Here is a 24461-nt window from a genome sequence, read left to right as displayed (position 1 = left end):
GCACTGTGACACCCGGTCCCAGAGGGGGAAAGGACAGCGTATCTAATGCACTGTGACGCCTGGTCCCAGAGGGGGAAAGGACAGTGTATCTAAGGCACTGTGACACCCGGTCCCAGAGTGGGAAAGGACAGTGTATCTAACGCACTGTGACACCGGTCCCAGAGGGGGAAAGGACAGTGTATCTAACGCACTGTGACACCCGGTCCCATAGGGGGAAAGGACAGTGTATCTAACGCACTGTGACACCCGGTCCCAGAGGGGGAAAGGACAGTGTATCTAACGCACTGTGACACCTGGTCCCGGGGGGGACAGGACAGTGTATCTAACGCACTGTGACACCCGGTCCCAGAGGGGGAAAGGACAGTGTATCTAACGCACTGTGACACCCGGTCCCAGAGGGGGAAAGGACAGTGTATCTAACGCACTGTGACACCCGGTCCCAGAGGGGGAAAGGACAGTGTATCTAACGCACTGTGACACCCGGTCCCAGAGGGGGAATGGACAGTGTATCTGACGCACTGTGACACCCGGTCCCAGAGGGGGACAGGACAGTGTATCTGACGCACTGTGACACCCGGTCCCAGAGGGGGACAGGACAGTGTATCTAACGCACTGTGTTATCTCTTTTCAATGGCTTCCTTCTTTTCGCTGACAGACATGGATGAGGCTTTCAGACACTCGCTGGTGGATTACTTCGGTTCTGCCTTGCAAAGTCTGCCCACTAGTGGACGGTGTGACATGAACGGCTCGATTCTGACTGGCTCCCAGTTGTTTGACCAGATCAAGGTATTGTGTCGTGATATTTGTTTGTGTGTGCCTATTTGTGTGCTTGAGTGTTTGTTTTTTTGAGTGTGAGTATGCCTGTGCATGAAAGAGCCTGTGTGTGTTTTTATCTGTGAGAGTGTCTAACTGTGAGAGTATCTGAGCATCTGTAACTGTTTGAGTGGCTTTGCTTTAGTTTTTGTTTGACTGTTTGTTTCAGCACCTGTCATCTGTTTTGCATGCTTCAATGCCAATATTGAGAGTCTGCTAATGCCTTTTTTTTGCACGTGTGGGTTCATATATCTGTCAATGGATCTGGGCGTTTTTAACCAGACCGGCATTTACTGCTCATCCCTAATCGCCCCCTCGAGAAGGTGATGGGTGAGCTGCCTTCTTGAGCCGCTGCAGTCCCCGTGTGGTGTAGGTACACCTATGGCGCTGTTAGGGAGGGAGTTCCAGGATTGGAGCCAGCGACAATGAAGGAACGGCCGATATATTTCCAAGTCAGGATGGTGAGTGGCTCGGAGGGGAACATCCAGGTGGTGGTGTTCCCCATATGTCTGCTGCCCTTGTCCTTCTAGACGGCAGAGATCATGGGTTTGGGTAGTGCTGTCTAAGGAACCTTGATGAGTTCCTGCAGTGCATCTAGGCGATGGGACACACTGCTGCCACTGTGCGTCGGTGGTGGAGGGAGTGAATGTTTGTGGATGGGGTGCCGATCAAGCGGGGCTGCTTTGTCCTGGATGGTGTTGAGCTTCTTGAGTGTTGTGGGAGCTGCACTCATCCAGGCAAGTGGGGAGTGTTCCATCACACTCCTGACTTGTGCTTTGTAGATAGTCGACAGCTTTGGGGAGCCAGGAGGTGAGTTATTCATCCACGATTCCCAGCCTCTGACCTGCTCTTGTAGCCACAGTATTTATATGGCTGATCCAATTCAGTTTCTGGTCAATGGTAACCCCCAGGATGTTGATAGTGGGGGATTCAGTGATGGTAATGCTATTGAATGTCAAGGAGCGATGGTTAGATTCTCTCTTGTTGGAAATGGTCATTGCCTGGCACTTGTGTGGTGTGAATGTTACTCACCACTTGTCAGCCCAAGCCTGGATATTGTCCAGGTCTTGCTGCATTCGGACATGGGCTGCTTCAGTATCTGAGGAGTGACGAAAGGTGCTGAACATTGTGCGATCATCAGCGAACATCCCCACTTCTGACCTTATGATGGAAGGAAGGTCATTGATGAAGCGGCTGAAGGAGGCTAGGCCGAGGACACTACCCTGAGGAGCTCCTGCAGTGATGTCCTGGAGCTGAGATGACTGACCTCCAACAACCACAACCATCTCCCTTTGTGCCTGGTATGACTCCAACCAGTGGAGAGTTTTCCCCTGACTCCCATTGACTCCAGTTTTGCTGGGGCTCCTTGATGCCACACTCAGTCAAATGTAGCCTTGAAGTTAAGGGCAGCCACTCTCACCTCACCTGGGGAGTTCACCTCTTTTGTCCGTGTTTGAACCAAGGCTGTAATGAGGCCAGGAGCTGAGTGGCCCTGGAGGAACCCAAACTGGGCGTCAGTGAGCAGGTTATTGGTAAGCAAGTGCCACTTGATAGCACTGTTGATGACCCCTTCCGTTACTTTACTGATGATGGTGAGTAGACTGATGGGGCAGTAATTGGCCGGGTTGGGTTTGTCCAGCTTTTTGTTTACGGGACATACCCGAGCAATTTTCCCCATAGCCGGGTAGATGTCAGTGTTGAAGCTGTACTGGCTAGGGATGCGGCAAGTTCTGGAGCACAAGTCTTCAGTACTATTACCGGAATATTGTCAGTGCCCAAAGCCTTTGCAGTATCCAGTACCTTTAGCCGTTTTTTGATCTCGTGGAGTGAATCGAATTGGCTGAAGACTGGCATCTGTGATGCTGGGGAGCTCTGGAGGAGGCCGAGATGGATCATCCACTCGGCACTTCTGGCTGAAGATTGTTGGAAATGCTTCAGACTGATCTTTTGCACTGATGTGCTGGGCTCCCCCATCATTGAGGCTGGGGATATTTGTGAAGTCTCTTCCTCCAGTGAGTTGTTTAATTGGCCACCACCATTCACGACTGGATGTGGCAGGACTGCAGAACTTGGATCTGACCTGTTGGTTGTGGGATTGCTTTGCCCTGTCTATCACTTACTGCTCAGTGACAGGGAGAAAAGCACTGAAACACAGTGACAGAGGGAGGGACACTGGATCACAGTGGCAGGGCGAGAGACAGTGGATCACAATGAGAGCGGAGGGGTGCAAAACCACAGTATCGGGGAGAGACACTGGATCACGGTGGGGTGGGGAGAGTCAGTGAACCACACTGACAGGGAGAGAGGCAGTGACACACAGTGACAGGGAGAGACACTGAATCACAGTGACACTGTGGAAGCCACGGGAGCACAGTGAGAGGCAAGAGATACTGAAATGCAGTGAAAGGGGGAGAGAAACTGGATCACAGCGAGAGGGAAGAGATACTGTATCACAGTGAGAAGGGAAAGGGCCTGTAAAACAGGGACCGGGCCAGGCACTGGATCACCATGAGAGGGGATAAATAATCTCTCAGAGGGCAAAACATGCGATGGGGGCTGATTCAGCGGCTGTGTATCACTTGCACTGAGGGTCAGATGGACCCCGGGGTGTATTTTACATTAATCTCTGCATGATTGTAGCTACGCGCAGATCCATGGATCCCAATTTCCAGTCGTCCCTCATTTCCATTCGGCAAGGATCCAGAATGTCTCCTTCAAAACCCAGCTTCCTTTCTCAAGAGTCTCCCAGTCTAACCTCCCCTTTCTTCTGCCCACAGTTATTCGCCAAGACCATCGAGAAATATTCAGTTCGGATAACAACACCACTCCAGGTGAGTCATTCATAACAATTAATGAGAAGGGCAGTCTGTGAATACAAAAAGACAGAGGGACACAGAGATGCAGTCAGTGTACAGATATCTCCCTGAGAGAGAGGGACTGAGAGACACCAGTCAGTGTACAGATATCTCCCTGAGAGAGAGAGGGACTGAGAGACACCAGTCAGTGTACAGATATCTCTCTGAGAGAGAGGGACTGAGAGACACCAGTCAGTGTACAGATATCTCCCTGAGAGAGAGGGGACTGAGAGACACCAGTCAGTGTACAGACATCTCCCTGAGAGAGAGAGAGGGACTGAGAGACACCAGTCAGTGTACAGATATCTCCCTGAGAGAGAGGGACTGAGAGACACCAGTCAGTGTACAGCTATCTCCCTGAGAGAGAGGGACTGAGAGACACCAGTCAGTGTACAGACATCTCCCTGAGAGAGAGAGGGACTGAGAGACACCAGTCAGTTTACAGATATCTCTCTGAGAGATAGAGAGACTGAGAGACACCAGTCAGTGTACAGATATCTCCCTGAGAGAGAGAGGGACTGAGAGGCACCAGTCAGTGTACAGATATCTCTCAGAGAGAGGGACTGAGAGACACCAGTCAGTGTACAGATATCTCCCTGAGAGAGAGAGGGACTGAGACACACCAGTCAGCGTACAGATATCTCCCTGAGAGAGAGGGACTGAGAGACACCATTCAGTGTACAGATATCTCCCTGAGAGAGAGGGACTGAGAGACACCAGTCAGTGTACAGATATCTCCCTGGGAGAGAGAGGGACTGAGAGACACCAGTCCGTATACAGATATCTCCCTGAGAGAGAGGGGACTGAGAGACACCAGTCAGTGTACAGATATCTCCCTGAGAGAGAGGGGACTGAGAGACACCAGTCAGTGTACAGATAACTCCCTGAGAGAGAGGGGACCGAGAGACACCATTCAGTGTACAGATAACTCCCTGAGAAAAAGGGGGACTGAGAGACACCAGTCAGTGTACAGATATCTCCCTGAGAGAGAGAGGGACTGAGAGACACCAGTCAGTGTACAGATATCTCCCTGAGAGAGAGAGGGACTGAGAGACACCAGTCAGTGTACAGATATCTCCCTGAGAGAGAGAGGGGACTGAGAGACACCAGTCAGTGTACAGATATCTCCCTGAGAGAGAGAGGGACTGAGAGACACCAGTCAGTGTACAGATATCTCCCTGAGAGAGAGGGGACTGAGAGACACATGTCAGTGTACAGATATCTTCCTGAGAGAGAGCGACTGAGAGACACCAGTCAGTGTACAGATATCTCCCTGAGAGAGAGAGGGGACTGAGAGACACCAGTCAGTGTACAGATATCTCCCTGAGAGAGAGGGACTGAGACACACCAGTCAGTGTACAGGTATCTCCCTGAGAGAGAGGGGACTGAGAGACACCAGTCAGTGTACAGATATCTCCCTGAGAGAGAGGGACTGAGAGACACCCGTCAGTGTACAGATATCTCTCTGAGAGAGAGAGGGACTGAGAGACACCAGTCAGTGTACAGGTATCTCCCTGAGAGAGAGGGGGGACTGAGTGACACCAGTCAGTGTACAGATATCTCCCTGAGAGAGAGGGACTGAGAGACACCCGTTAGTGTACAGATATCTCCCTGAGAGAGAGCGGGACTGAGAGACACCAGTCAGTGTACAGATATCTCCCTGAGAGAGAGGGACTGAGAGACACCCGTCAGTGTACAGATATCTCGTGAGTTAAAGTGGAGTCAGGGTCTGACATATTGATCTAAATAATCTGATCAAGGTAGCCATTATCCTCCAGCCTGCCTTTTTTTCTATTTATTGCACGAGGGCATCAGTGGCTCCTCCAGTGATTTATTGCTTATCTCTAACTGCCATTGTTCAGGCACTTAACAAGCAACCATATTGCCATGGTTCTTGCGTCTCATGTAGACTGGACCAGGTAAGGACGGCAGATTTTCTTTCGTAAATGACATTAGTGAACCTGTCTTTTAATTCCATGTTTTTATGGAATTCAAATTTCTCAGTTTGTGGCGGTGGGATTTGATCCCAGTGCCCAGAACGTTGCCTGAGGTCTCTGGAAAACCCGTCAGTAACATTACCACTTTGGCACGATGCCACCACCTCATCTCTTGTTGGAGATGATCATTGCCTGGCACTTGTGTGGTGTGAATGTTACTCACCACTTGTCAGCCCAAGCCTGGATATTGTCCAGGTCTTGCTGCATTTGGACACTGACTGCTTCAGTATCTGGGGAGGCGTGAATGGTGCTGAACATTGTACAGTCATCAGCGAACATCCCCACTTCTGACCTTATGATGGAAGGAAAGTCATTGACGAAGCAGCTGAAGATGGTTGGGCCGAGGACACTACCCTGAGGAACTCCTGCAGTGATGTCCTGGAGCTGAGATGACTGACCTCCAACAACCACAACCATCTTCCTTTGTGCTAGGTATGACCCCAACCAGCGGAGAGTTTTCCCCCTGATTCCCATTAACTCCAGTTTTGCTAGGGTTCATTGATGCCACATTTGGTCAAATGTGGCCTTGATGTTAAGGGCAGTCACTCTCACCTCACCTCGGGAGCTCACCTCTTTTGTCCATGTTTGAACCAAGGCTGTAATGAGGTCAGGAGCTGAGTGGCCCTGGCGGAACCCAAACCAAGCATCAGTGAGCAGGTTATTGCTAAGCAAGTGCCACTTGATAGCACTGTTGATGACCCTTTCCATCACTTTACTGATGATTGAGAGTAGAAGGACTGCTTTTTGTGGACAGCACACACCTGGGCAAAATTGCGCATAGCTGTGGAGATACCAGTGTTGGAGATACAGCTTGGCTAGGGGCACGGCAAGTTCTGGAGCAGATATTTTCAGTAGTATTTCACTTAATATTGTCAGGCCCCATAGCCTTTGCAGTATCCAGTGCCATCAAATGTTTCTTGATATCATGTGGAGTGAATCGAATTGGCTGAAGACTGGCATCTGTGATGCTGGGGACCTCCGGAGGAGGCCGAGATGGATCATCCACTCGGCACTTCTGGCTGAAGACTGTTGCAAATGCTTCAGACTGAACTTTTGCGCTGATGTGCTGGGCTCCCCCATCAATGAGGCTGGGGATATTTGTGGAGCCTCCTCCTCCTCCAGTGAGTTGTTTAAATGTCTACCACCATTCACATCTGGATGTGGCAGGACTGCAGAGCTTAGATCTGATCCGTTGGTTGTGGGATCGTTTAGCTCTGTCTGTCACTTGCTGCTTACGCTGTTTGGCACTCAAGTAGTCCTGAGCTGTAGCTTCACCAGGTTAACACCTCATTTTAAGGTATGCCTGGTGCTGCTCCTGACATGCCCTCCTGCACTCTTCACTGAACCAGGGTTGACCCCCTGTCTTGGTGGCAATGGTAGAGTGGGGGATATGCCGGCCCATGAGGTTACAGATTGTGTTCGAGTACAATTCTGCTGCTGCTGCTGTCCCACAGCGCTTCATGGTTGCCCAGTTTTGAGTTGCTAGATCAGTTCAAAATTAACCCATGTAGTGCCACATAGCACGATGGAGGGTATCCTCAATGTGAAGCGGGACTTCGTCTCCAGAAGGACTGTGCGGTGGTCACTCCTACTGATACTGTCATGGACAGATACATCGGTGCCAGGCAGGTTGGTGAGGATGAGGTCAAGTTTGTTTTTCCCTCTAGTTGGTTCCCACACCACCTGCCGCAGACCTGGACGAACAACTCTGTCCTTTCGGACTCGGCCAGCTCGAGCTGCAGTGGTGCTACCGAGCCACTCTTGGTGATGGACATTGAGGTACCCCACCCAGGCCAGGATTTTCCCTTCAGTGATTTGGAGGCAGGGCCCACTCGCCGAGGGGAAAATGACACGGGATAAGGTCGGGAGGAACCCCCAACGTCATCCCGGTCGCTTTAAATATTCACGAAGGCGGGCGGACAGCGAAATCAGCTGTCTGCCCGCCGACCTGTCAATGGCCAATTAAGGCCATAATAATTTTAATATTTATCTATTTTTAGAGTTTACTTACCTCTCACGAGTCTCCCTGAGACAGGACTTTGCCTCAGGGAGCAGTGCGCCCTTTGACAAATGGAGATTTCCTCCCCTCCCGGAACAGGAAGTGCATAGCACTTCCTGTCGGGCAGGCCTCCGGGTGGGCCTTAATTGGCCCGCCCACTCAAAATGGTGGCAGGCTCTGTTTTGGCGGCGGGGTTCAGCTGCCCACCCACCGCTGCGCCGGTGGGGCTCACCCACCCACCGAGGTAAGAATTCTGCCCCCAGAATATATTCTGCGCCCTTGCCACCCTCAGTGCTTCCCCCAAGTGATGTTCAACATGGAGGAGCACTGATTCCTCAGCTAAGGGAGGGCGGTACATGGTAATCAGCAGGAGGTTTCCTTGCCCGTGTTTGACCTGATGCCATGAGACTTCATGGGGTCCGGATTCGATGTTGAGGACTCCCAGGGCAATTCTCCCACTACTGTATACCACTGTGCCGCCACCTCTCCGGTGGGACAGGACATACCCAGGGCTGGTGATGGTGGAGTCTGGGTCATAGTCATATTCATGGAATCATATCTCTCAGACAATGTCAGGATGTTGCTTGACTAGTCTGTCAGACAGCTCTCCCAATTTTGACACTAGCCCCCACAGATGTTTGTAAGGAGGACTTTGCAGGGCTGGGATTGCCATGCTCGGTTCTGGTGTCCAGGTCGATGCCGGGCAGTCCATCCTTGTGGACTTTCCAGCAGTTTGATATGACTGAGTGGTTTGCTGGGCCATTTCAGAGAGGCAGTTCACCACAATCCTCTGCGCCTGGAGTCATATGTTGGCCTGATCGGGTGAGGATGGCACATTTCCTTCTCTGAAGGACATCAGGGAACCAGATGGCTTTTTACGACAATCGACAATGGTTCCATGGCCATCATTCGACTTTTAATTCCAGATTTTTATTGAGTTCAAGTGCCACCATCTATTGTGGTGGGATTCGAACCCTGGTCCCCAGAGCTGGAACACTGGTCCAGTGACAATACCACTCTGCCACTGCCTTTGATGGCCCTATTTCAGCATCAAACTTGCATGGTGAGCCAATAGCTTGGGCCCTATTTGCCAGATTGCTGATAAGTCCAATCTTTGGGGAACTGCGAGAATCCCAACATGTATATTGGCCAGTGAAGGTAGGCTGGTGGGAGACTGTGGTAGAGAACCCCGCCTAATTTCCCTACATGTCTTAATGGGCTCCACCTGCACTCTCACCCACCTCTGAAATGGAGCAGTCAAATGAACGCCTCTTCCTTGACTTACTAGTTGAGGGTTCTGCCAGGGAGCTTTTAAGTCGGGCCTGAGCCATTTGTGCACCATGCAAACTTGATGCTGAAATAGGACAAGGAGCAGCACGAGTAGTCAAGCAGCTTGCTTTAAATTTCAAAGAATGCTTGGCCTTTAACTGTCAGTCACCATCAACAGGTGCATTCTCCATGGCAACACCTCTACCAATCAGAGTCCAACAGCTAATCACTCAGCACTATCATCACATACAGTATAAATTGTTACTTTCCCCTCAAATTGGTTCTTGCAGAGTGTCCTGATGAGTGCAAGACAAAAAGCTTCAACATGTCTCTTTTTTCAGCAATGCTCATCTTCTCTAATACTAACTGACATTTTAATGAATGAACATTTTTCCTGACAGATGTCGAATGCTTTTTGGAACATGAAACTAAGGGAGGACAAAGTGCAAGAATTTAAAAGTTTCATTCATGAGCAGGTAACTCAGTGGTGAAAGGGACACTTTAGATAAAATGTAACTCTGTACCTAACCCTGTGCTGTGCCTGTTCTGGGAGTGTTTGACGGGGACAGTGTAGAGGGAGATTTACTCTGTATCTAACCCCGTGCTGTACTTGTCCTGGGAGTGTTTGATGGGGACAGTATGGAGGGAGCATTGCTCTGTACCTAAACCCGTGCTGTACCTGTCCTGGGACTGTTTGATGGGGACGGTGTAGAGGGAGCTATACTCTGTATCTAACCCCGTGCTGTACCTGACCTGGGAGTGTTTGATGGCGACAGAGTAGAGGGAGATTTACTCTGTATCTAACCCCATGCTGTACCTGTCCTGGGAGTGTTTGATGGGGACGATGTAGAGGGAGATTTACTCTGTAACTAACCCCCGTGTTGTACCTGTCCTGGGAGTGTTTGATGGGGACAGTTTAGAGGGAGCTTTACTCTGTATCTAACACCGTGCTGTACCTGTCCTGGGAGTGTTTGATGCGGACGGTGTAGAGGGAGCTTTACTCTGTATCTAACCCCATGCTGTACCTGTCCTGGGAGTGTTTGTTGGGTCAGTGTAGAGGGAGATTTACTCTGTAACTAATCCCGGGGTTGTACCTGTCCTGGGAGTGTTTGATGGGGACAGTTTAGAGGGAGCTGTACTCTGTATCTAACCTCGTGCTGTACCTGTCCTGGGAGTGTTTGATGGGGACGGTGTTAGGGGACATTTACTCTGTAACTAACCCCGTGAGGTACCTGTCCTGGGAGTGTTTGATGGGGACGGTGTAGAGGGAGATTTACTCTGTAACTAATCCCGTGCTGTACCTGTCCTAGGAGGGTGTGATGGGGACAGTGTAGAGGGAGCGCTACTCTGTATCTAAACCCGTGCTGCAGCTGTCCTGGGAGTGTTTGATGGGGACAGTGTAGAGGGAGCTTTACTCTGTATCTAACCCCATGCTGTACCTGTCCTGGGAGTGTTTGATGGGGACAGTGTAGAAGGAGCTTTACTCTATCTAACCCCGTGCTGTACCTGTCCTGGGAGTGTTTGATGGGGACGGTGTAGAGAGAGCTATACTCTGTACCAAACCCGTGCTGTAGCTGTCCTGGGAGTGTTTGATGGGGACGGTGTAGAGGGAGCTTTACTCTTTATCTAACCCCGTGCTGTACCTGTCCTGGGAGTGTTTGATGGGGACGGTGTAGAGGGAGGTTTACTCTGTATCTAACCCCGTGCTGTACCTGACCTGGGAGGGTTTGAAGGGGAAAGTGTAGAGGGAGCTGTACTCTGTATCTAACCCCGTGCTGTACCTGTCCTGGGAGTGTTTGGTGGGGACAGTGTAGAGGGAGCTTTACTCTGTATCCAACTTTGTGTGCTGGACCTGTCCTGGGAGTGTTTGATGGGGACAGTATGGAGGGAGCATTGCTCTGTACCTAAACCCGTGCTGTACCTGTCCTGGGACTGTTTGATGGGGACGGTGTAGAGGGAGCTATACTCTGTATCTAACCCCGTGTTGTACCTGTCCTGGGAGTGTTTGATGGGGATGGTGTAGAGGGAGATTTACTCTGTATCTAACCCCATGCTGTACCTGTCCTGGGAGTGTTTGATGGGGCCGATGTAGAGGGAGATTTACTCTGTAACTAACCCCCGTGTTGTACCTGTCCTGGGAGTGTTTGATGGGGACAGTTTAGAGGGAGCTTTACTCTGTACCTAACACCGTGCTGTACCTGTCCTGGGAGTGTTTGATGCGGACGGTGTAGAGGGAGCTTTACTCTGTATCTAACCCTGTGCTGTACCTGTCCTGGGAGTGTTTGTTGGGTCAGTGTAGAGGGAGATTTACTCTGTAATTAACCCCCGTGTTGTACCTGTCCTGGGAGTGTTTGATGGGAACAGTTTAGAGGGAGCTGTACTCTGTATGTAACCTCGTGCTGTACCTGTCCTGGGAGTGTTTGATGGGGACGGTGTTAGGGGACATTTACTCTGTAACTAACCCCGTGAGGTACCTGTCCTGGGAGTGTTTGATGGGGACGGTGTAGAGGGAGATTTACTCTGCAACTAATCCCGTGCTGTACCTGTCCTAGGAGGGTGTGATGGGTACAGTGTAGAGGGAGCTTTACTCTGTATCTAACCCCGTGCTGTACCTGTCTTGGGAGTGTTTGATGGGGACGGTGTAGAGGGAGATTTACTCTGTAACTAACCCCCGTGTTGTACGTGACCTGGGAGTGTTTGATGGGGACAGTTTAGAAGGAGCTGTACTCTGTACCTAACCCCGTGCTGTACCTGTCCTGGGAGTGTTTGATGGGGACAGTGTGGTGGGTGCTTTATTCTGTATCTAACCCCGTGCTGTACCTGTCCTGGGAGTGTTTGATGGGGACAGTGTGGTGGGTGCTTTATTCTGTATCTAACCCCGTGCTGTACCTGTCCTGGGAGTGTTTGATGGGGACGGTGAAGAGGGAAATTTACTCTGTATCTAACCCCTGTGTTGTACCTGTCCTGGGAGTGTTTGATTGGGATAGTGTAGAGGGAGCTTTACTCTGTATCTAACCCCCGTGTTGTACCTGCCCTAGTAGTGTTTGATAGGCACAGTGTAGAGGGAGATTTACTCTGTATCAAACTCCATGCTGCACATGTTCTGGGAATGTTGGATGGGGACGCTGTAGAGGGATCTTTACTCTGTATCTAACCCCGTGCTGTACCTGTCTGGGAGTGTTTGATGGGACCAGTGTAGAGGGAGAATTACTCTGTATCTAAGCCCGTGCTGTACCTGTCCTGGGAGAGTTTGATGGCGACGGTGTGGAGGGAGATTTACTCTGTATCTAACCCCATGCTGTACCTGTCCTGGGACTGTTTGATGGGGACGGTGTAAAGGGAGCTTTACTTAGTATCTCACCCCATGCTGTACCTGTCCTGGGAGTGTTTGATGGGGACGGTGTAGAGGGAGATTAACTCTGTATCTAACCCCGTGCTGTACCTGTCCTGGGAGGGTTTGATGGCGACGGAGTAGAGGGAGCTTTACTCTTTATCTAACCCCATGCTGTACCTGTCCTGGGAGTGTTTGATGGGGACGGTGCAGAGGGAGATTTACTCTGTAACTAACCCCCGTGTTGTACCTGTCCTGGGAGTGTTTGATAGGTACAGTGTAGAGGGAGGTTTACTCTGTATCTAACCCTGTGCTGTACCTGACCTGGGAGGGTTTGAAGGGGAAAGTGTAGAGGGAGCTGTACTCTGTATCTAACCCCGTGCTGTACCTGTCCTGGGAGTGTTTGGTGGGGAGAGTGTAGAGGGAGCTTTACTCTGTATCCAACTTTGTGTGCTGGACCTGTCCTGGGAGTGTTTGATGGGGACGGTGTAGAGGGAGCTATACTCTGTATCTAACCCCGTGCTGTACCTGACCTGGGAGTGTTTGATGGCGACAGAGTAGAGGGAGATTTACTCTGTATCTAACCCCATGCTGTACCTGTCCTGGGAGTGTTTGATGGGGCCGATGTAGAGGGAGATTTACTCTGTAACTAACCCCCGTGTTGTACCTGTCCTGGGAGTGTTTGATGGGGACAGTTTAGAGGGAGCTTTACTCTGTATCTAACACCGTGCTGTACCTGTCCTGGGAGTGTTTGATGCGGACGGTGTAGAGGGAGCTATACTCTGTATCTAACCCCGTGCTGTACCTGACCTGGGAGTGTTTGATGGCGACAGAGTAGAGGGAGATTTACTCTGTATCTAACCCCATGCTGTACCTGTCCTGGGAGTGTTTGATGGGGACGATGTAGAGGGAGATTTACTCTGTAACTAACCCCCGTGTTGTACCTGTCCTGGGAGTGTTTGATGGGGACAGTTTAGAGGGAGCTTTACTCTGTATCTAACACCGTGCTGTACCTGTCCTGGGAGTGTTTGATGCGGACGGTGTAGAGGGAGCTTTACTCTGTATCTAACCCCGTGCTGTACCTGTCCTGGGAGTGTTTGTTGGGTCAGTGAAGAGGGAGATTTACTCTGTAACTAGCCCCCGTGTTGTACCTGTCCTGGGAGTGTTTGATGGGAACAGTTTAGAGGGAGCTGTACTCTGTATCTAACCTCGTGCTGTACCTGTCCTGGGAGTGTTTGATGGGGACGGTGTTAGGGGACATTTACTCTGTAACTAACCCCGTGAGGTACCTGTCCTGGGAGTGTTTGATGGGGACGGTGTAGAGGGAGATTTACTCTGTAACTAATCCCGTGCTGTACCTGTCCTAGGAGGGTTTGATGGGTACAGTGTAGAGGGAGCTTTACTCTGTATCTAACCCCGTGCTGTACCTGTCTTGGGAGTGTTTGATGGGGACGGCGTAGAGGGAGATTTACTCTGTAACTAACCCCCGTGTTGTACGTGTCCTGGGAGTGTTTGATGGGGACAGTTTAGAAGGAGCTGTACTCTGTACCTAACCCCGTGCTGTACCTGTCCTGGGAGTGTTTGATGGGGACGGTGTAGAGGGAGCTTTACTCTGTATCTAACACCGTGCTGTACCAGTCCTGGGAGTGTTTGATGGGGACGGTGAAGAGGGAAATTTACTCTGTATCTAACACCCGTGTTGTACCTGTCCTGGGAGTGTTTGATTGGGAAAGTGTAGAGGGAGCTTTACTCTGTACCTAATCCCGTGCTGTAGCGGTACTGGGAGTGTTTGATGGGACAGTGTGGAGGGAAGCTTTACTCTGTACCGAACCCCCATGTTGTACCTGCCCTAGTAGTGTTTGATGGGCACAGTGTAGAGGGAAATTTACTCTGTTTCTAACTCCATGCTGTACATGTCCTGGGAATGTTTGATCGGGACGCTGTAGAGGGATCTTTACTCTGTATCTAACCCCGTGCTGTACCTGTCTGGGAGTGTTTGATGGGACCAGTGTAGAGGGAGAATTACTCTGTATCTAAGCCCGTGCTGTACCTGTCCTGGGAGAGTTTGATGGCGACGGTGTGGAGGGAGATTTACTCTGTATCTAACCCCATGCTGTACCTGTCCTGGGACTGTTTGATGGGGACGGTGTAAAGGGAGCTTTACTTAGTATCTCACCCCATGCTGTACCTGTCCTGGGAGTGTTTGATGGGGACGGTGTAGAGGGAGATTAACTCTGTATCTAACCCCGTGCTGTACCTGTCCTGGGAGGGTTTGATGGCGACGGAGTAGAGGGAGCTTTACTCTTTATCTAACCCCATGCTGTACCTGTCCTGGGAGTGTTTGATGGGGACGGTGCAGAGGGAGATTTACTCTGTAACTAACCCCCGTGTTGTACCTGTCCTGGGAGTGTTTGATAGGTACAGTGTAGTGGGAGCTTTACTCTGTATCTAACCCCGTGCTGTACCTGACCTGGGAGTGTTTGATGGGGATGGTGTAAAGGGAAATTTACTCTGTATCTAACACCGTGCTGTACCTGTCCTGGGAGTGTTTGATGGGGACAGTGTAGAGGGAGCTTTACTCTGTATCTAAGCCCGTGCTGTACCTGTCCTGGGAGTGTCTGATGGGGACAGTGTAGAAGGAGATTTACTTTGTATCTAACCCCGTGCTGTACCTGCCCTGGGAGGGTTTGATGGCGACGGAGTAGAGGGAGTTTTACTCTTTATCTATCCCCGTGCTGTACCTGACCTGGGAGGGTTTGAAGGGGAAAGTGTAGAGGGAGCTGTACTCTGTATCTAACCCCGTGCTGTACCTGTCCTGGGTGTGTTTGGTGGGGAGAGTGTAGAGGGAGCTTTACTCTGTATCCAACTTTGTGTGCTGGACCTGTCCTGGGAGTGTTTGATGGGGACGGTGTAGAGGGAGCTATACTCTGTATCTAACCCCGTGCTGTACCTGACCTGGGAGTGTTTGATGGCGACAGAGTAGAGGGAGATTTACTCTGTATCTAACCCCATGCTCTACCTGTCCTGGGAGTGTTTGATGGGGCCGATGTAGAGGGAGATTTACACTGTAACTAACCCCCGTGTTGTACCTGTCCTGGGAGTGTTTGATGGGGACAGTTTAGAGGGAGCTTTACTCTGTATCTAACACCGTGCTGTACCTGTCCTGGGAGTGTTTGATGCGGACGGTGTAGAGGGAGCTATACTCTGTATCTAACCCCGTGCTGTACCTGACCTGGGAGTGTTTGATGGGGACAGTGTAGAGGGAGATTTACTCTGTATCTAACCCCATGCTGTACCTGTCCTGGGAGTGTTTGATGGGGACGATGTAGAGGGAGATTTACTCTGTAACTAACCCCCGTGTTGTACCTGTCCTGGGAGTGTTTGATGGGGACAGTTTAGAGGGAGCTTTACTCTGTATCTAACACCGTGCTGTACCTGTCCTGGGAGTGTTTGATGCGGACGGTGTAGAGGGAGCTTTACTCTGTATCTAACCCCGTGCTGTACCTGTCCTGGGAGTGTTTGTTGGGTCAGTGAAGAGGGAGATTTACTCTGTAACTAGCCCCCGTGTTGTACCTGTCCTGGGAGTGTTTGATGGGAACAGTTTAGAGGGAGCTGTACTCTGTATCTAACCTCGTGCTGTACCTGTCCTGGGAGTGTTTGATGGGGACGGTGTTAGGGGACATTTACTCTGTAACTAACCCCGTGAGGTACCTGTCCTGGGAGTGTTTGATGGGGACGGTGTAGAGGGAGATTTACTCTGTAACTAATCCCGTGCTGTACCTGTCCTAGGAGGGTTTGATGGGTACAGTGTAGAGGGAGCTTTACTCTGTATCTAACCCCGTGCTGTACCTGTCTTGGGAGTGTTTGATGGGGACGGTGTAGAGGGAGATTTACTCTGTAACTAACCCCCGTGTTGTACGTGTCCTGGGAGTGTTTGATGGGGACAGTTTAGAAGGAGCTGTACTCTGTACCTAACCCCGTGCTGTACCTGTCCTGGGAGTGTTTGATGGGGACGGTGTAGAGGGAGCTTTACTCTGTATCTAACACCGTGCTGTACCAGTCCTGGGAGTGTTTGATGGGGACGGTGAAGAGGGAAATTTACTCTGTATCTAACCCCCGTGTTGTACCTGTCCTGGGAGTGTTTGATTGGGAAAGTGTAGAGGGAGCTTTACTCTGTACCTAATCCCGTGCTGTAGCGGTACTGGGAGTGTTTGATGGGACAGTGTGGAGGGAAGCTTTACTCTGTACCGAACCCCCATGTTGTACCTGCCCTAGTAGTGTTTGATGGGCACAGTGTAGAGGGAGATTTACTCTGTATCTAACCCAGTGCTGTACCTGTCCTGGGAGTGTTTGATGGGGACGGTGTAGAGGGAGCTTTACTCTGTATCTAATTCCGTGCTGCACCTGTCCTGGGAGTGTTTGATGGGGACGGTGTAGAGGGAGCTTTACTCTGTATCTAACACCGGGCTGTACCTGTCCTGGGAGTGTTTGCTGGGGACAGTTTAGAGGGAGCTGTACTCTGTATCTAACCCCGTGCTGTACCTGTCCTGGGAGTGTTTGATGGGGACGGTGTAAAGGGAGATTTACTCTGTATCTAACCCCGTGCTGTACCTGTCTGGGAGCGTTTGATGGGGCCAGTGTAGAGGGAGAATTACTCTCTATCTAAGCCCGTGCTGTACCTGTCCTGGGAGAGTTTTATGGCGACGGTGTAGAGGGAGATTTACTCTGTATCTAACCCTATGCTGTACCTGACCTGGGAGTGTTTGATAGGTACAGTGTAGAGGGAGCTTTACTCTGTATCTAACCCCATGCTGTACCTGACCTGGGAGTGTTTGATGGGGATGGTGTAGAGGTAGATTTACTCTGTAACTAACCCCTGTGTTGTATCTGTCCTGTGAGTGGTTGATGCCGACGGAGTAGATGGAGCTTTACTCTGTAGCTAACCCTGTGCTGTAACTGTCCTGGGAGTGTTTGATGGGGACTGTGTGGAGGGTGCTTTACTCTGTATAAAACCACATGCTGTACCTGTCCTGGAAGTGATTGATGGGGACGGTGTAGAGGGACCTTTACTCTGTATCTAACCCCGTGCTGTACCTGTCCTGGGAGTGTTTGATGGGGACGGTGTAGAGGGAGATTTACTCTGTAACTAACCCCCGTGTTGTACCTGTCCTGGGAGTGTTTGATGGGACAGTGTGGAGGGAGCTTTACTCTGTATCTAACCTCCTTGTTGTACCTGCCCTAGGACTATTTGATGCGGACAGTGTAGAGGGAGATTTACTCTGTATCTACCTCAATGCTGTACCTGTCCTGGGAGTGTTTGATGGGGAAGGTGTAGTGGGAGATTTAATCTCTATCTAACACCTTGCTGTACCTGTCCTGGGAATGTTTGATGGGGACGCTGTAGAGGGAGCTCTACTCTGTATCTAACCCCGTGCTGTACCTGACCTGGGAGTGTTTAATGGGGACGAAGTAGAGGGAGATTTACTCTGTATCTAACCCCATGCTGTACCTGTCCTGGGAGTGTTTGATACGTACAGTGTAGAGGGAGGTTTACTCTGTATCTAACCCTGTGCTGTAGCTGACCTGGGAGTGTTTGATGGGGATGGTGTAAAGGGAAATTTACTCTGTATCTAACCCCGTGCTGTACCTGTCCTGGGAGTGTTTGATGGGGACAGTGTGGACGGAACTTTACTCTGTATCTAAGTCCGTGCTGTACCTGTCCTGGGAGTGTTTGATGGGGACAGTGTAGAAGGAGCTTTACTCTGTATCTAACCCCGTGCTGTATCTGTCCTGGGAGTGGTTGATGGGGACAGTGTAAAGAGAGCTTTACTTTGTATCTAACCCCGTGCTGTACCTGTCCTAGGAGTGTTTGATGGGGATGGTGTAAAGGGAACTTTACTCTGTATCTAACCCCGTGCTGTACCTGTCCTGGGAGTGTTTGATGGGGACGGTGTAGAGGGAGATTAACTCTTTAACTAACCCCGTGCTGTACTGGACCTGGGAGTGTTTGATGGGGACAGTGTAGATGGATATTTACTCTTTATCTAACACCTTGCTGTACCTGTCCTGGGAGTGTTTGATGGGGACGCTGTAGTGGGAGATTTACTCTGTATCTAACCCCGTGCTGTACCTGTCCTGGGAGTGTTTGATGGGGAGGGTGTAGAGGGAGCTTTACTCTGTATCTAATTCCGTGCTGCACCTGTCCTGGGAGTGTTTGATGGGGACGGTGTAGAGGGAGATTTACTCTGTAACTAACCCCCGTGTTGTAACTGTCCTGGCAGTGTTTGATGGGGACAGTTTAGAGGGAGCTGTACTCTGTATCTAACCCCGTGCTGTATCTGTCCTGTGAGTGGTTGATGGGGACGGTGTAAACGGAGCTTTACTTTGTATCTAACCCCGTGCTGTATCTGTCCTGGCAGTGTTTGATGGGGACATTATAGAGGGAGCTTTACTCTGTATCTAACCCCGTGCTGTACCTGTCCTGGGAGTGTTTGATGGGGACATTATAGAGGGAGCTTTACTCTGTATCTAAACCCGTGCTGTACCTGCCCAGGGAGGGTTTGATGGCAACGGAGTAGAGGGAGCTTTACACTGTAGCTAACCCTGTGCTGTACCTGTCCTGGGAGTGTTTGATAGGGACGGTGTAGAGGGACATTTACTCTGTATCTAACCCTATGCTGTACCTGTCCTGGGAGTGTTTGATGTGGAAGGTGTAGAGGGAGATTTACTCTCTATACAACACCTTGCTGTACCTGTCCTGGGAATGTTTGATGGGGACGTTGTAGAGGGAGATTTACTCTGTAACTAATCCCATGCTGTACCTGCCCTAGGAGGGTTTGATGGGTACAGTGTAGAGGGGGCTTTACTCTGTATCTAACCCTGTGCTGTACCTGTCCTGGGAGTGTTTGATGGGGACAGTGTAGAGGGAGATTTACTCTGTATCTAACTCCATGCTGTACCAGTCCTGGGAATGTTTGATGGGGACGGTGTAGAGGGAGCTTTACTCTGTATCTAACCCTGTGCTGTACCTGTCCTGGGAGTGGTTGATGGGGACAGTGTGGAGGGAGCTTTACTCTGTATCTAACCTCGTGCTGTACCTGTCCTGGGAGCGTTTGATGGGGACAGTGTAGAGGGAGCTTTACTCTGTATCTAAGCCCGTGCTGTACCTGTCCTGGGAGGGTTTGATGGCGACGGAGTAGAGGGAGCTTTACTCTTTATCTATCCCTGTGCTGTACCTGTCCTGGGAGTGTTTGATGGGGACAGTGTGGAGGGTGCTTTACTCTGTATCTAACCCCGTTCTGTACCTGTCCTGGGAGTGTTTGATGGGGACGGTGTAGAGGGAGCTTTACTCTTTATCTAATTCCGTGCTGCACCTGTCCTGAGAGTGTATTTGATGGGGACGGTGTAGAGGGAGATTTACTCTGTAACTAACCCCCGTGTTGTACCTGTCCTGGCAGTGTTTGATGGGGATGGTGTAAAGGGAAATTTACTGTGTATCTAACCCCGTGCTGTACCTGTCCTGGGAGTGTTTGATGGGGACGGTGTAGAGGGAGATTTACTCTGTAACTAATCCCATGCTGTACCTGCCCTAGGTGGGTTTGATGGGTACAGTGTAGAGAGGGCTTTACTCTGTATCTAACCCTGTGCTGTACCTGTCCTGGGAGTGTTTGATGGGGACGCTGTAGAGGGAGATTTACTCTGTATCTAACCCCGTGCTGTACCTGTCCTGGGAGTGTTTGATGGGGACAGTGTAGAGGGAGATTTACTCTGTATCTAACCCCGTGCTGTACCTGTCCTTAGAGTGTTTGATGGGGACGGTGTAGAGGGAGCTTTACTCTGTATCTAATTCCGTGCTGCACCTGTCCTGGGAGTGTTTGATGGGGACGGTGTAGAGGGAGATTTACTCTGTAACTAACCCCCGTGTTGTACCTGTCCTGGCAGTGTTTGATGGGGACAGTTTAGAGGGAGCTGTACTCTGTATCTAACCCCGTGCTGTATCTGTCCTGTGAGTGGTTGATGGGGACGGTGTAAACGGAGCTTTACTTTGTATCTAACCCCGTGCTGTACCTGTCCTGGGAGGGTTTGATGGCAACGGAGTAGAGGGAGCTTTACACTGTAGCTAACCCTGTGCTGTACCTGTCCTGGGAGTGTTTGATGGGGACGGTGTAGAGGGACATTTACTCTGTATCTAACCCTATGCTGTACCTGTCCTGGGAGTGTTTGATGGGGACTGTGTGGAGGGTGCTTTACTCTTTATCTAACCGCATGCTGTACCTGTCCTGGAAGTGATTGATGGGGACGTTGTAGAGGGAGCTCTACTCTGTATCTAACCCCGTGCTGTACCTGACCTGGGAGTGTTTGATGGGGATGCTGTAGAGGGAGATTTACTCTGTATCTAACCCCATGCTGTACCTGTCCTGGGAGTGTTTGATGGGGACATTGTAGAGGCAGCTTTACTCTGTATCTAAACCCGTGCTGCACCTGCCCTGGGAAGATTTGATGGCGACGGTGTAGAGGGGGATTTATTCTGTATCTAACCCCGTGCTATACCTGTCCTGGGAGTGTTTGATGGGGACGGTGTAGAGGGAGTTTTACTCTGTATCTAACCCTGTGCTGTACCTGTCCTGGGAGTGTTTGATGGGGACGGTGTGGAGGGTGCTTTACTCTGTATCTAACCGCATGCTGTACCTGTCCTGGAAGTGATTGATGGGGACGGTGTAGAGGGACCTTTACTCTGTATCTAACCACCGTGTTGTACCTGCGCTAGGAGTATTTGATGGGGACAGTGTAGAGGGAGATTTACTCTGTATCTAACTCAATGCTGTACCTGTCCTGGGAGTGTTTGGTGGGGAAGGTGTAGAGGGAGATTTAATCTCTATCTAACACCTTGCTGTACCTGTCCTGGGAATGTTTGATGGGGACGCTGTAGAGGGAGCTCTACTCTGTATCTAACCCCGTGCTTTACCTGACCTGGGAGTGTTTAATGGGGTCGCTGTAGAGGGAGATTTACTCTGTATCTAACTCAATGCTGTACCTGTCCTGGGAGTGTTTGGTGGGGAAGGTGTAGAGGGAGATTTAATCTCTATCTAACACCTTGCTGTACCTGTCCTGGGAATGTTTGATGGGGACGCTGTAGAGGGAGCTCTACTCTGTATCTAACCCCATGCTGTACCTGTCCTGGGTGTGTTTGATACGTACAGTGTAGAGGGAGGTTTACTCTGTATCTAACCCCGTGCTGTAGCTGACCTGGGAGTGTTTGATGGGGATGTTGTGAAGGGAAATTAACTCTGTAACTAACCCCGTGCTGTACCTGACGTGGGAGTGTTTGATGGGGGCAGTGTAGATGGATATTTACTCTTTATCTAACACCTTGCTGTTCCTGTCCTGGGAGTGTTTGATGGGGACAGTTTAGATGGAGCCTTACTCTGTATCTAACCCCGTGCTGTATCTGTCCTGTGAGTGGTTGATGGGGACAGTGTAGAGGGAGATTTACTCTGTACCTAATCCCGTGCTGTAGCGGTCCTGTGAGTGTTTGATGGGACAGTGTGGAGGGAACTTTACTCTGTATCTAACCCCCCGTGTTGTACCTGCCCTAGGAGTGTTTGATGGGCACAGTGTAGAGGGAGATTTACTCTGTATCTAACTCCATTTTGTACCTGTCCTGGGAATGTTTAATGGGTACGCTGTAGAGGGATCTTTACTCTGTATCTAACCCCGTGCTGTACCTGTCCTGGGAGTGTTTGATGGGGACAGTGTGGAGGGAGATTTACTCTGTATCTAAGCCCGTGCTGTACCTGTCGTGGGACGTTGATGGGGACAGTGTAGAGGGGAGCTTTACTCTGTATCTACCCCGTGCTGTACCTGACCTGGGAGTTTTTGACGGGATGGTGTAAAGGTAAATTACTCTGTATCTTACCCCGTGCTGTACAGTCCTGGGAGTGTTTGATGGGGACAGTGTAGAAGGAGATTTACTCTGTATCTTACCCCGTGCTCTACCTGTCCTGGGAGTGTTTGATGGGGACGGTGTATATGGAGCTTTACTTAGTATCTAACCCCGTGCTGTACCTGTCCTGGGAGCGCTTGATGAAGACGGTGTAGAGGGAGCTTTTCTCTGTATCCAACTTTGTGTGCTGTACCTGTCCTTTGAGTGTTTGATGGGGACAGTGTAGAGGGAGCTTTACTCTGTCTCTAACCCGTGCTGTACCTGTCCTGTGAGTGTTTGATGGGGACAGTGTAGAGGGAGCTTTACTCTGTCTCTAACCCAGTGCTGTATCTGTCCTGTGAGTGTTTCATGGGGACAGTGTAGAGGGAGCTTTACTCTGTATCTAACCCCGTGCTGTACCTGTCCTGTGAGTGTTTCATGGGGACGGTGTAAAGGGAGATTTACTCTGTATCTAACCCCGTGCTGTACCTGTCCTGGGAGTGTTTGATGGGGACAGTGTAGAGGGAGATTTACTCTGTACCTAATCCCGTGCTGTAGCGGTCCTGTGAGTGTTTGATGGGACAGTGTGGAGGGAACTTTACTCTGTATCTAACCCTCCGTGTTGTACCTGGCCTAGGAGTGTTTGATGGGCACAGTGTAGAGGGAGATTTACTCTGTATCTAACTCCATTTTGTACCTGTCCTGGGAATGTTTAATGGGTACGCTGTAGAGGGATCTTTACTCTGTATCTAACCTCGTGCTGTACATGTCCTTGGAATGTTTGATGGGGCCAGTGTGGAGGGAGCTTTACTCTGTATCTAACCCCCGTGTTGTACCTGCCCAGGAGAGTTTGATGGGCACAGTGTAGAGGGAGATTTACTCTGTATCTAACCCCGTGCTGTTCCTGTCCTGGGAATGTTTGATGGGGACGGTGTAGAGGGATCCTTACTCTGTATCTAACCCCGTGCTGTATATGTCCTGGGAGTGTTTGATGGGTACAGTGTAGAGGGAGCTTTACTTTGTATCTAACCCCGTGCTGTACCAGTCCTGGGAGTGTTTGATGGGGGCGGTGAAGAGGGACATTTACTCTGTATCTAACCCCCATGTTGTACCTGGCCTGGGAGTTTTTGATGGGGACAGTGTAGAGGGAGCTTTACTCTGTACCTATTCCCGTGCTGTAGCAGTTCTGAGAGTGTTTGATGGGACAGTGTGGAGGGAGCTTTACTCTGTATCTAGCCCCTGTGTTGTACCTGTCCTGGGAGTGTTTGATGCGGACAGTGTGGAGGGTGCTTCACTCTGTATCTAACCCCGTGCTGTACCTGTCCTGGGTGTGTTTGATGGGGACAGTGTAGAGGCAGCTTTACTCTGTATCTAATCCAGTGCTGTAGCTGCCCTAGGAGTGTTTGACGGGTACAATGTAGAGAGGGCTTTACTCTGTATCTAACCCTGTGCTGTACCTGTCCTGGGAGTGTGTGATGGAGACGGTGTAGAGGAAGCTTTACTCTGTATCTAACCCCGTGCTGTACCAGTCCTGGGAATGTTTGATGGGGACGGTGTAGAGGGAGCTTTACTCTGTATCTAACCCTGTGCTGTACCTGTCCTGGGAGTGGTTGATGGGGACAGTGTGGAGGGAGCTTTACTCTGTATCTAACCTCGTGCTGTACCTGTCCTGGGAGCGTTTGATGGGGACAGTGTAGAGGGAGCTTTACTCTGTATCTAAGCCCGTGCTGTACCTGTCCTGGGAGGGTTTGATGGCGACGGAGTAGAGGGAGCTTTACTCTTTATCTATCCCTGTGCTGTACCTGTCCTGGGAGTGTTTGATGGGGACAGTGTGGAGGGTGCTTTACTCTGTATCTAACCCCGTTCTGTACCTGTCCTGGGAGTGTTTGATGGGGACGGTGTAGAGGGAGCTTTACTCTTTATCTAATTCCGTGCTGCACCTGTCCTGAGAGTGTATTTGATGGGGACGGTGTAGAGGGAGATTTACTCTGTAACTAACCCCCGTGTTGTACCTGTCCTGGCAGTGTTTGATGGGGATGGTGTAAAGGGAAATTTACTGTGTATCTAACCCCGTGCTGTACCTGTCCTGGGAGTGTTTGATGGGGACGGTGTAGAGGGAGATTTACTCCGTAACTAATCCCATGCTGTACCTGCCCTAGGTGGGTTTGATGGGTACAGTGTAGAGAGGGCTTTACTCTGTATCTAACCCTGTGCTGTACCTGTCCTGGGAGTGTTTGATGGGGACGCTGTAGAGGGAGATTTACTCTGTATCTAA

The 24461-nt window shown here is 50.5% G+C and overlaps 1 protein-coding gene across 1 annotated transcript in view; it reads left to right on the top strand.

The window, feature by feature from the left end:
- The window catches only part of LOC121275207 (RING finger protein 112-like), a gene marked incomplete at both ends in the record, with an annotated part of 48812 nt that extends 39403 nt beyond the window's left edge, over positions 1-9409 (top strand). Inside the window, 3 exons of the mRNA XM_041182632.1 lie at positions 656-786; positions 3591-3644; positions 9335-9409. Coding sequence (XP_041038566.1) covers positions 656-786; positions 3591-3644; positions 9335-9409 — 260 coding nt within the window. The remainder of the gene's footprint in view (positions 1-655; positions 787-3590; positions 3645-9334) is intronic.
- Between the last annotated feature and the right edge of the window lie 15052 nt (positions 9410-24461).

This window comes from Carcharodon carcharias, unplaced genomic scaffold, assembly GCF_017639515.1.
Source record: "Carcharodon carcharias isolate sCarCar2 unplaced genomic scaffold, sCarCar2.pri scaffold_869_ctg1, whole genome shotgun sequence".
NCBI lineage: Eukaryota > Metazoa > Chordata > Chondrichthyes > Lamniformes > Lamnidae > Carcharodon > Carcharodon carcharias.
The sequence above is the reverse complement of the archived record's forward strand: the minus strand, read 5'-3'. Positions and strand labels throughout refer to the sequence as shown.